The sequence below is a fragment of the Podarcis pityusensis genome (genome assembly GCF_964106645.2).
Source record: "Podarcis pityusensis genome assembly, chromosome: 16".
Taxonomy (NCBI): Eukaryota; Metazoa; Chordata; class Lepidosauria; order Squamata; family Lacertidae; genus Podarcis; species Podarcis pityusensis.
The window spans coordinates 9,484,930-9,498,166 of NC_138041.1; the positions used below are offsets into that span (position 1 = coordinate 9,484,930).

The 13,237-nt window shown below is 50.7% G+C and overlaps 1 protein-coding gene across 1 annotated transcript in view; it reads left to right on the forward strand.

Moving 5' to 3' along the window:
* The first annotated feature begins 8,311 nt into the window (after positions 1 to 8,311).
* The window catches only part of EFNA4 (ephrin A4), a 31,293-nt gene continuing 26,367 nt past the window's right edge, over positions 8,312 to 13,237 (forward strand). Inside the window, exon 1 of the mRNA XM_080984866.1 lies at positions 8,312 to 8,474. Coding sequence (XP_080840992.1) covers positions 8,359 to 8,474 — 116 coding nt within the window. The 5' untranslated portion in view covers positions 8,312 to 8,358. The remainder of the gene's footprint in view (positions 8,475 to 13,237) is intronic.

Here is a 13,237-nt window from a genome sequence, read left to right on the forward strand (position 1 = left end):
GTTGGGTACTTGGGCCACAAATCACCAGTTTGTGTTAGGATGCCGAACAGCCAGAGTCTTTCTCGCACTGTGCCCGGTGTCCATGTAAGCAAAGAAAAAAAGTGGTGTTGGGTTTTTTCAAGGGGGTGTTTGGGAAGTGGTAGGAGATCTGGTTGCCCCAGCAGAAGAGAGCCTGAGTCCCAGAGTCCCATCTCCTAAAAAACGCCTCTGCATCCCTGGTCGCTGTTGTCTTACAGTGGTACCTCTGGAGCCCCGTTCGCATCCAGAAGCAAATGCAACCTGCGTCTGCGCGGGTCGCGATTCGCCGCTTCCACACATGCGTGTGACGTCATTTTGATTCGTCTGTGCATGCGCGAGCGGCAAAACCCGGAAGTAACGCGTTCTGTTACTTCCAGGTCTCCGCGGAGCGTAACCTGAAAACGCTCAACCTGAAGCATATTCAACCCGAGGTATGACTGTACTTAAGAACATAAGAAGAGCCATACTGGATCAGACCAATGGCCCACCTAGTCCAGCATCCTGTTCTTGCAGTGGCCAACCGATGCTTCAGTGGGAAGCTGGCAAGCAGGACCCGAGCAGGACTGTAGAGGCAAAGCGTAGCCATCCATAGCCTTGTCCTCCACCATTAATTGGTCTAATCCTCTTCTAAAGCCATTCAAGATGGTGGCCATCACTGCCTCTTGTGGCAGGGAGTTCCACAGTTAAACTGGTTGCTACATAAAGAAGTACCGTATTTTTCGCTCTATAAGACGCATCAGACCACAAGACGCACCTAGTTTTTGGAGGAGGAAAACAAGAAAAACTTATTCTGAATCTCAGAAGCCAGAACAGCAAGAGGGATCGCTGCGCAGTGAAAGCAGCAATCCCTCTTGCTGTTCTGGCTTCTGGGATAGCTGCGCAGCCTGCATTCGCTCCATAAGACGCACACACATTTCCCCTTACTTTTTAGGAGGGAAAAAGTGAGTCTTATAGAGCAAAAAATACGGTATCTTCCAGTGGAACTGAACGTTGGAGGCCCAGAAGTTCTGGTGCTATGAGAGAGGGAGGAAAGCATTTTTTTTCAATCCACTTTCTCCGTGAAATGCATAATTGTATAAACTTCTATCATGTCACCTGTTACGTGCCACGAAAAATTCCCAAATGCCGTAACCTTTCCTCATTGCCGTTGGCGCAGCGTTGGCGACCCGCCTGCTTTATATGTAGCTGTAGTGAGAAATTTTATTTTGCATTCAGAATTCATTTTGCGTTCAGTTTTCTTTGGGGGAATGTGTTCAAATAATTATTCTTGCACATCAAGCGGCTGATTAATCGTAAGCCTGTTTTGGTGAACCATTTTCTTCTTGCAGTGAGGCTGTTCTCTGAGAGGCAGGTTGGGGTCCCCCCCCCCTTTTGACAAAAAATTGGTCATTCACCAAGACTCTCCTTTTGTCCTGGGTAGCTGAAAGACGCTTCTTGCCATCTGCTGATGCACATGAGGAATCATTTGGACATGTTCCCCAAATAATATTGTTTAAAAAACCTTTCCCAAGGACTAATTGGTACATATTTGCAAAAGGCTTAAGAGCAGAAACGGATCTGTAACCGATTGTTCTGCAGTTTTCGTCGCCCATTGTCCTTTCGTATTATGTTTGTTTCTTTGGAGTACATTAGTATATTTTCGTATTTGTGGATCTTGCCTCATGGTTGCGTTTGTCTTGGCACAAGGCATTGTGCTTTTCTGGAACCTAAGAGCCTTGTTCAAATAGGAATTGTGGGTCTCACTTTGCGGGCCAGAGCTTTGGGTGGTCTAGCTTGGACATAACACATAGTATCTGTGAATTTCTGGTATGAAGTGCCAAATTATATTTATTTATTCATTTTGTAAAATTTTACACCACAATGGGGGTGGGGGAAGTGGAACCTTCAGAGCAGTTTATGAAAAGAAAGCGATGAAATTGTCAATAAGAAACAATAGAAAGCAACTGTTCTGAATGTACAAAAAAATAATTAAAATCAGCAATAAGCTAAAACCCGGGTTAAAACATATGCCAAGTCTTGGCTTGTCTGAACAAAAAATATTTCAGCATGCGCCAAAAAGGGTACAGTCGTACCTTGGAAGCCAAACGCCTTGGGAGTTGAATGTTTTGGCTCCTGAATACTGCAAACCCGGAAGTGAGTGTTCCAGTTTGCAGATGTTCTTTGGAACCTGAATGTCTGACGGGGCTTCCTGCAGCCAATCAGAAGCTGTGCCTTGATTTCCAAATGTTTTGGAAGTCGAACGGACTTCCGGAATGGCTTCCGACGTACCACTGTACAGGGAAGATGCCTGCATGATATCAATCAGCGGGGAGTTCCAAAGTTAACTGGTGCCACACTGAAAGATCAGTTGCTTACAAATGCAGAATGGGCCTGTAGCAGGGCCAGTTCCGCAGATAGAAGTGGCGTAGATGGTGTAAGGGAGTTAACTGGTTCCAAGCTGGTAAGGGCTTTTTATACTGATAGGAACATGTTGAATTCGGCCCAGTAGCAAATCAGCAGCCGGTGCAGATCTCTTGAGCACAGGAGTTATATGCTGATAGCGGTCCCCGTCAGCAATCGTGCTGCAGCATTCTGCGCTAGCTGCTGCTTCCGGATCAAGAGCAAGGGAAGCCCCGCATAGGGTGCATTGCAGCAATCCAGTCTTGAATTAAACAGTGTGCATGAGCTGGTGCCACCAAACTTTATGTGCCCACCCCATAGCTCCGTGGTGTTGTCAAGAAAGCAACCTGTTTTGTGGACTCAGGACCCAGGCACAGGTGGATGGAGCAGGGGGGAAGTTGATGAAGTCCAGGTGGAATTTCTCCCCAGGGTCTCCTTCCCGCATGTCTCCAGGTGATGCCGGTGTTATTGATGCGTTTCTGGTAAAGGTGAGGCCTTTGGGGAGAGAAAGTGAAAGAGCTCTGCTCTGAATCAGGTGTATGTGATCATATTTAGGCATGCTGTGGTCCCATGGCAAGGCGAGGCCGCTCATGTTTAGATAAAATGTTCCCAGATTTGAGTTGATTGTGAGATACGCAGCGGTGGAGTTTGATAAGACTCAATTGTCTTGATAGGAAAGAGGGACTCTTAAGGTCTGATCTTGTTTATTATTATTCATTCATTTAACAAGATTTAGACATTTATTTTACAATTCTGTGATTCTAAGATTTGCATATTGCCCGATCAATGAAATCATCTTGAGGAGTTTATGTAAAGGAAAAGTTAAAAGAGTCAGATGAAAACCAAACAACAAAAGCCAGTTGATGTAAAATTTACCAAAATACCAGCTATCTATCTATAGAGCATTAGAACCTTTTGGCTGCTGGGTCAGACCACGGGCCCATTAAGTCCAGTGTCTGTTTTTGCCATAGACAGCCAGAAAACAAGAGCTGGAGAACGTGAAACCGACAGATTAATCCATCCGTAGATATTTTGGACCCCTGACTCCTATCATCCCTGACCATTGTGCATGCTGGCAGGGGTTGATAAGGAGTCTGAGTCCTGCAAATGCCTGAAGGAGGCACAAAGTTGGATCCAGACCCCCCCCCCAATCTCTCTCCCCCCCCCCCATCTCAGAATGGCCATCTCTGTTTTACCTTGGATAATTCTTTGTCCCTAATTCTGTGTCCTCCACTTTTTGGCAAGCAAGTTGTGGTTGCTTTGCTATGCCACTAGGTGGCAGCCCAGCCTAGGAGTCCATCACCCCCCAGCTAAACTTCTAAATACAGTTGCCTAGTTTGTTCCTAGAGATTTCGAGACTGGGCAGTGCAAGTAGTAGCAGAGGCTTCTGTTGCAAGGACCTCTGTTGGGCGTAATGTGTACGTAAGCTTTGATGGTAACACTGAGTTCTTTGCTTGGGGAGAGAAAAGGGGTGAGGACATAGCCAACACGGTGCATATCATCCTCCACAAAATTGCCTAATCTATTTTTAATTAAAAAAGAAACACATTTGTATTAACAGACTTTCCATAAATAATCAAGGTACAACAAGTGTCTGTTTTCGAATCATAGAATACAGGCCAATTACAGTCGTTCTCAGACATTTTTGTTGTAGGCATTGAGGGGGGGAGAGGGAGGAGAAAATAGATATAAGAAGAAGAAGAAGAGGGGTGGTGAGGAAGACAGTAAACCTTCTTTCTTTACTTAGTATATAAGTGCTTCACATAGATAGGTGCCCCATATCCTCTTTAAAAGACATCTAAGTTGGTGGCCATCACTGTGGCAGTGAGTTCCGCAGTTTAACTAGGCCCTGTTTTTATAAATTTCTGCCATGCCACCTCTTCCCTGCTTTTTCTCTAAACTCGAGAGCTCCCAAGGGTTGCCACCCTACCTTGCAGGGGAGTTGCGTCCGTGAGCTAGCTCCCACCCCCCTCTATCCTCCAACCAGGCCCCAGGCAACCATGGTCACTAAAGGAGAGGGAGCAAGGCAGAGCCACAAAGGGGTGTGGCTTGAGGGGAAAGGGGCGTGGCCTGGGGAGAGTTCCAAGGGCCGGACAGAGAGCCCTGGAGGGCCTGAGGCTCCCTCACCCTTGTCTTAGGCTGCTGCTGTTGGAGGTGGCGTCTTCCTGGCTGCCATCGCCGCTGAGTTTCACCTCCCAGGACACATCCTGTGGCGAAACGTGGAGGTTGAGTCACGGGACGTGCAAGAGTTTCGGAAGGAGGCTTGGCAAGGGGGGTCGCTCCGCCACGCAACCCCTGCGTGAGCTTCGGCTGAAACTGAAATCGCTGGGGATCGGGGCCTGTCGCCCGCACTCCAACTGCGTGCTGACCTTGCACTTTGGCACAAGTTCTGTGTGTGTGTTGTGTGTGTCCCACGGTTCAAGCACCTTCTCTCGCCCCCCCCCCCCGTGAGAACAAAGGTTCCCTTGTCCTGCCCAGCCACGCGGATCCATGTTTATGGGGCTTCCCAACCCTGTAATTTCTCCAGGTACGTGACTCTCAACAGGAGCCCCCGGCTGCCAGTCCACATCATGTGCTGGCTAGCTTGGGAAGGAAGCACAGCTGGCACTGGAAAGGCACTGCTGAAGCCTCTGGGTTTGGGTATATTTGGGGGATGGAGGGAGGGAAAGCTTGCCCATCAAAAAAGGCTTGTGTGTATGTGTGTTGGTAATGGAGCACGCCGCGTTTCACACCCGGCTCCTTAGCCTCCTTACGTGATCTCCACCTGGGAAAACTATCAAAAGCGGGGGTTTTTAATGACAGGGCATCCTCCAACATCTGGAATTTCTATGGGCCGCCGGGCTGTGTTCCAGGTCCTGCGGGACGTGCTGATCATAATCGATCCCAACTTTGAACTGCCAAAAGAAATTATTTTCCTATGAGTCAAAGCCCCTATAAGGCAGGAATCTTTTTGCCCAGCATGGGGCTCGAACCCACAACCCTGCGATGAAGAGGTTCGTGCTCTACCAGCCTCTCCTAATGAGAGTATATTTCTTGCTTTGTGAATACAGATAACTCTCCTCTTATGCAGGGCTTCTGTTCCGGGGGTCCACACCTAAGTGCAAAAACTCATAAAGCCAGGAATCCCTTGGAACAGCTGATCCCCTCAAGGAAACCCCACATGGGTAGGTGGGAATAAATAAATGGAGAGTGGTGAATTCCCTTCCTTTTTTATTTATTTTCGCTCCCCATTTCCTTATTTATTTCCCGCCACCCATGCAAACCTGAATCGCGTGGGCAAAATCAGTGAGTTACCTATATATAAGACGGGGGGGGGCATGAGTTATGCGTTGCAGGGAGAGGTTCAGAAAAAGGGGAGTAAAATGATCAATAATAATAATAATAATAATAATACAATTTTATTTATATCCCGCCCTCCCCAGCCGAAGCCAGGCTCAGAGTGGCTAACAACAGTAAAAGTAACACAGTTTACATAAAATCACAATCTATTAATTGAAATACATTCTAAAATCAATTCATTCAAGGAGCAACTCCTTCCCTATTAGAAAAAGTTGCAGCATTCGAGACTTTTTAATTGAGACAAAAGGCAAATAAGTCACAACACGATCAACGTTTATAAAATGATGCCTGGTGATTGCAAGCGTAGACATTTGCTGCTGAGCTCAGGACCAGCTTGTGAGCTTCCTGCGAGAATGGCATGCTGGGTTAGATGGGCTTTGGGCCTCATCCAGTAGGCTCTTCTTACTTTCTTATGGGAGGAAGGAGACCCCAGCCCGGCTGCCCCAGTAAGAGAATATGGGGTTACTGCATCCTATAAAGGAGTCGAGGAAGAAGGGAAAAGAGCAGACACACACACACACACACACACACACACACACGACTGTATTATTGCTGAGAATTTGGGCCTGTGGAAGAGAAAAGAAACTTTAATCACACTAAACACTTCAATATGTTGTGCTCAGGACCCGTCTCAAAACCACTCCAAATTTTCTGCTTGGCCTGGAGGATTAATTACGCATGTGAGCCAATGATGATAAAATGATGATTTGATGAGGAGGACAATTGAGTTGGGGGGAGGCGTGGAAAGGTGTCCCTGCGGCCTGGTTTATGGAAGTTTATGCACATGGTTTATGTGTCTGAAGGTCCTGGGCTGCCCAGACGACAAGACCCCATCTCAGTGTCACTGATGTGGCCCCGACGGAAAGCAGAGCAAGACGTTTGGCACCAGCTTGGCTGCGAGAGTTGCAGGAAGGAGGCCTACAAGGCGCCATCCAACCGTCTAAGGGGCTGCACTCTAGATTTGTGTTACTCCCCAACCTTTTATTCTCCAGAGATATCCTACAAGGGAGCAGGTATGGATTCCCCCCCCCCGGGGTTTACTCCCAAAGCCTTACTCATGAATCCGTATAGCCACAAAGGCAGCAAAAGTTTAGGACCAGAATTTTCCTTCTCCTCCTTGATGGGGTCCCTTCCCAGGTCAACGAGCCCCATCTGCCCAGGTGAGATAGATGTATTACGATTTAAGTAAGGGATGGAGGAATAAGAAGGACCCCAATTGGATCAGGCCAATAGCCCACCTCGTCCAGTGTCCTGTTCTCACAACCCTTTGTTTTCGGAGTGGTCCTGGCTTCTGAGGTTGCCAGAGGGTTTTGGAGCACACCACAGATCCTCATCCTCATCCTCAAGGTCCGTACAGTTAAGGCTATGGTTTTCCCAGCAGTGATTTATGGAAGTGAGAGCTGGACCATAAAGAAGGCTGATCGCCGAAGAATGGATGCTTTTGAATTATGGTGCTGGAGGAGACTCTTGAGAGTCCCATGGACTGCAAGAAGGTCAAACCTCTCCATTCTTAAGGAAATCAGCCCTGAGTGCTCACTGGAAGGAGAGATTCTGAAGCTGAGGCTCCAATACTGTGGCCACCTCATGAGAAGAGAAGACTCTCTGGAAAAAACCCTGATGTTGGGAAAGATGGAGGGCACAAGGAGAAGGGGACGACAGAGGACGAGATGGTTGGACAGTGTTCTCGAAGCTACCAGCATGAGTTTGACCAAACTGCGGGAGGCAGTGGAAGACAGGAGTGCCTGGCGTGCTCTGGTCCAGGGGGTCACGAAGAGGCGGACACGACTAAACCACTAAACAACAACAAGTGTAGCAACAAATGCATAAATAATCCCCGTTTTCGGAGTGGTCCTGGCTTCTGAGGTTGCCAGAGGGAGCACACCACAGATCCTCATCCTGCGCCGCCTTCTGGGCGTAGGAGCCAAACTCCTAGGGAAAGAGACCCTTTCGCCCCCCCTAAAATATTTGAGGGGTCCGGGGGCCCCCAAGTTGATGGGCGTTGCCATAGAAATGGTCTCGTGTGCCACGTTTTTGTGATCGATTACCTGGCCCGCCATTTAGTTTTTCCAAGTTGGCACCCCTGCATATTTGTGTGAGGGGGGTGATGTCCCGAAATCGCGTTCTCCCCCCCCCCGCAACCATACACCCACCCCAAAAAAGGAGTGCCATGCTCGTGAATATCTGCCCGTCGACCACGAAAGCACCGGAGCAGGGGCGAGCCGGCGACGTTGGCAACCCCTCCCACCCATTCATCCATCCATCCAGACTTCCGCCGGGTGAATGAAGCGAGAGATAGAGGAAAAAAGGGGCTTTTTCTCGGAGCGCCGCGGGCCTCGAGGGGTTAACTCCGAACTTCCCTCTCCTCCCCCGCCCCCCTCGCCGTTCTTTCTTCTTTTCATTCTTCCTTTAGTCCGAGTTGCTACTATCCGCGCCGAGCCCCGGCCGCTGATTGGTGGAAAGTTAGAGCTAGCCGCGATTGGGGGCGTGGCCGCGGCGGCAGCACTTTCTCCCCCGCTCGCCTCCCCTCCCCTCGCTCGGCTTCCCTCCGGCCGATCGAGCGCGCTCAGTCCGTCCAGTTGCCCCGACGGGGGGCTCGGCAGGGGCGGCGGCGGCGGCGGAGCGATGCGCCCGGCGGGGGCGCTGCCCTGGGGGCTGCTGCTGGTGCTTTGGGGGTCCCTGCTGGGCCGGCAGGTGCGGGGCCTCCGCCACAGCGTCTACTGGAACGCCAGCAACCACAGGTAACGCCGCCGCACCGAAAGTATTTGAAAAAGAAAAAAGAAAGATGGGGAGGGAGGGATCCAGTGGATCTGGGTCGAGGATCTGGGTCGATCCCCGTTTAGGCCTCACCTGCGCCCCGATCCCTCCCAGAAACGCACCCGCCTGCCCCACCTCCCGGCCCCTGCGACCCTCGGGGGCCATTGCCGCCGTGCGCCCCCTCTCCCACAAATCTTCAAGTTTTCTGGATCTTCGCTTGCGGTTTGTTGGACGGGACTCTTTTTTCTGTTGTTCGACTGGAGAGGGGCAGATTCCCCACTTGGTTCCTTCTTGCCTCTTACACCCCCTCCCCAAAATAAATGGGGTTCAGGTCCTGCAAGGCTTCGCCGGCCCTTCTTAAACTCGTTCTCCCCCGGGCAGGATTTGGTTAAAGAGGCCGGTGGGGTGGGACGTGGGGGGGGGGAGAGAGAGGGGTGAGGGGCTTGCCTCTCCTCTCCCACCTCCCCTTTCCGAGCTGGCTTCGTGTTGCGCGCTCAGCATCTCTTTGTCTGGCGGCCTCCCAGGTGCCGCCCCCCTTTCCCCCATCTCCCTCCATGAAAAATTCGCCTCTGCCCCCCTTCTTCTCTTCCCCGCCCCCCCCCCAAGCTGGCCGTTGGAGGGGGTGTTGCTCATCCAGTTAATGCGGGGAGGAAGGGGGTGTCTCCCCTTTGAACTACCTGGCAGGAGAGTCTTGCCAGGCTATTAAAAAAGGACATTTTCTTAGGTTGGCGTGGCATTGGTGGCAGAGTTTGGCTGGGCTGGCGGAACCTCTTTAGGCCTGGCTGCTGCCTTGGCCTCTGTTTTCTCTCTCTCCCCAGAGAGTCTTGCCCGGTCTTGTGCCCTACAGGTGCCCGGAGGCTTGGGTGCCTGTCCTTGCTTGTTGGGCCTCTCTTGTGGGTGATGTTTGCCCTTGCTCCTGCCGACAGTTGCTTGGGGGGAGAGCTTCCTGGGGTCCCAGTGGCAAAAGTGACCCCTAACAGCCATTCACTATCTGGGGGGCTCTGCCATGCTATAGGTTCATTCCGCCTCTTTTCCCCAGCCTAGAGTAGTTTAAGGCTCTTAGCTAAGTCAGGAGAGCGTGAGACTCATAGGGTTGTGTGGGTTCGGGCCCCATGTTGGGCAAAGGATTCCTTCATTGCAGAGGGTTGGACTAGATGACCCTCGGGTCCCTTACAGCTCTACAGTTCTATGATTCTGCGAACACCCTCCCTGCTGCCTGAAACCATAGAGAGCTGCTGCCAGTATTGCCCAGATGGAACAAGGGTCCGACTTGGAGTAATGTTGCTTCCTATGCTCCTCTGTAAATCAGCACTTTATTTGGAACAATGAGGGCTGGAATCTTGATTTATTTTTAGGGGACGGGCCAGAGCTCTGTCTTGGAGCCCGTGCTTTGCCTGCAAAGGTTCTCAGGTTCAATCCTCAGCATCTCCAGGTAGGGCTGGGAAAAGGCACCCTTGCCCTAAACCCTGGTGAGCCTCTGCCAGTCAGTGCAGGCAATACTGAGCTAAGTACAACAATGGCCTGACTTCATAGAAGGCTGTTTCCTATGTTCTTGTTTAAAACCTTGAGGACTGGGATCTTTATTTTATGGCAAGGGCTTGTAGGCCTGGAGTCTAGCGCAAAGCATCTGGTTGGCATTCAGAAGGTGCCAGATTCAATTCCCAGTATCTTCAGGCTGGGAATATCCCTTGGCGGAAACCCTGGAAAACCACTGCCAGCCAGTGTGGACAATACTGACCTAGATGGACCAACTTCTTACAATCCCACGAATGAGAAAGAAGAGCCAACTCTGGATGTCTCTAAGGAATGGTACCCATGTCACATTTTTCCTTGAGAAAGAGAGAACCAACAAATTGAAAAAAACAAATACAGTGGTACCTCGGGTTAAGTACTTAATTCATTCCGAAGGTCCGTTCTTAACCTGAAACTGTTCTTAACCTGAGATACCACTTTAACTAATGGGGCCTCCTGCTGCCGCCGTGCCGCCGGAGCATGATTTCTGTTCTCATCCTGAAGCAAGATTCTTAACCTAAGGTACTATTTCTGGGTTAGGGGAGTCTGTAGCCTGAAGCGTATGTATCCTGAGGTACCACTGTAAATAAAAACTGAGATTGGAAAAGGCCTGCTCACTTTCAAATACGGATTTTCAACGCATTTGAGTTCCCTCTCCAGAACAATGCTAACTCTTTCTGGAAGGCCTCCCTTTTGCTTTTCTGCTGTGCACTCTGCACATGCACAGGAGCCATTTCTGCCCGCCTGCCATTGATCCCAGGGTTGAGCTTGGGCCTTGTGAATGGGGCGCCTCAGCTCAGCACAATTTTAAGCACTCTGTGTTGTGTGGCAGTGCCCAGGCCCTGGCACTAATCTCCTTTTCTCTCTCTCTCTCCCTTTTACTGTTGTCAAGCTTATCCTCCTTTTTCCTTCCTCGGTGGGGCCCACCCGGGGAGGCGGAGGGGGCGAGTCGGGGCGAGTCTGGCTGGTGGGGGGGACGGGACACGGAGAAGGAGGGTGGGAGCTCAGAGTTACACGGGAACATTCCTGCTTGTTTTGTTTTCCCTGGCGTGGGAGAGTCAGGTTAGTTGGCGCTTGGGTCTCGGGCCTAGCCAGAGCGGCCTTGGGAGTGCCATGGAGGGGGGAGCTGGCTGCCGGCCCAATCAGAATTATAAATCCCGCGGAAGGATGGCAGGGTGAGAGGGAGCTCCGAACGCAGTTTGGGAGGCTGGGAAAGGCACACACATCCCCGGACCGTGCCATCTTGTGCAATCTCAATCTGTACTTTTATTCCTCCCCCCACCATATCACTCATTTTCGCAAGAATGAGGGTCACAATTCAAAGTGTTGGTGCTGACCTTTAAAGCCCTAAACGGCCTCGGTCCTGTATACCTGAAGGAGCGTCTCCACCCCCATCGTTCTGCCCGGACACTGAAGTCCAGCTCCGAGAGCCTTCTGGTGGTTCCCTCCCTGTGAGAAGCCAAGTTACAGGGAACCAGACAGAGGGCCTTCTCGGTAGTGGCACTCGCCCTGTGGAACGCCCTCCCATCAGATGTCAAAGAGAACAACAACTACCAGACCTTTAGAAGACATCTGAAGGCAGCCCTGTTTAGGGAAGCTTTTAATGTTTGATGTATTACGGTATTTTAATATTTTGTTGGAAGCCGCCCAGAGTGGCTGGGGAAGCCCAGCCAGATGGGCGGGGTATAAATAATAAATTATTATTATTATTATTATTATTATTATTATTATTATCATCATCATCATCAACCTAAGTCTGGCCTGTATTACTAGAGTATTACGAATACCAGAAGGCTGCCCCGCCCCCTTTGCTGGATCAGGCCGAAGGCCTTATCTCACCCAGCATCCTGTTCCCACATTGGCCAGCCAGATGAGAAGACTGGAGGCAGCATTCCTCCCTCCCTGGTACTTCTAAGGGGAGCCCTGCAGGATCAGGCCCATCTAGGCCTGCATCCTGTCCTCCCAGTGGTCGTTCAGAGGCCCACGGGCAGGCTGTGAACCAGTGCTAGAAACTCGGGTTCGTACGCTAGACGCCACCTTCAACCCAGGTTGCGGTTGCCATAACGGGACGTCTGTTTGCCGGGGGGTTGGGCTAGATGACCCGTGGGATCCCTTCCAACGCTACGATTCTGTGACCTCAACTACATTGCTTGCCCTTGCGATGCTTCGCTGGTCCCAGTGTGCAAGGAGGAGAAAGGCAAATGGGAAACGGAATTAGCTATAGACTAAGGCAGAGGCTTTTAAACTTGGTCGCCAGCTTGGCACCCAGAAATCCTTGTCTGAAACCCTGGAAAACTGCCTCTGGCCAGGGTACACCAGGGTTTCCCAAACTTCAGTTTCCAGCTGTTTTTTCCAACTACAACTCCCATCATCCCCAGCTATCAGGACCAGTGGTCAGGGATGGTGGGAACTGTAGTCCAAAAAAACAGCCAGAGACCCAAGTTTGAAGAAACCCTGTTGTAGACAGTACTGAACTGGGTGGACCTAATGCTCTGACTCAGGATGAGGCCACTTTCTAACCAGTCTTGACTTTTGAGCCTTTAACACCGAACCATGAGGACTAGAATCTTGAGTAAATTTTAGAAGAAATGAAGGCCCAAGCTTGATCCCTGGCATCTCCAGGTAGCGCTGCGAGAGAGAGCCGTGCCTGAACTGATAGCTCAAGTCAGTAGAGCATGGGGAGGCAACCTAAGGCCCGGGGGCCAGATCCGGCCCAATCGCCTTCTCAATCTGGCCCACGGATGGTCCGGGAATCAGCGTGTTTTTACATGAGTAGAATGTGTGCTTTTATTTCAAATGCATCTCTGGGTTATTGGTGGGGCATACGAATTCGTTCATTATTATTATTTTTTGAAAATATAGTCCGGCCCCCCACAAGGTCTGAGGGACAGTGGACCGGCCCCCTGCTGAAAAAGTTTGCTGCAGTAGAGCGTGAGGCTCTAAATCTCATGGCCATGGGTTCAAGCACCATGTTGTGTCAGAGATTCCTGCATTGCTTGGGAACTGGATGACCCTTCTGGTCCCTTCTGATTCTATGAAATCCTGCAGAGCTGCTGCCAGTCAGTGTAGACAGTATGGAGCTAGTCAGTGTTCTGACTCTGTGTGGCAGCTTCCTGGCTGGTTCAGCATCCTTGTTTCTGCAGTGATGTCTCTGGGAAGCCCGGGGGGGGGGGGGCAAAAACGAACTTGAATGGGGCAGAAAGCCTCCTTGCTTGTTGGAAGTGAGTATTGAGAG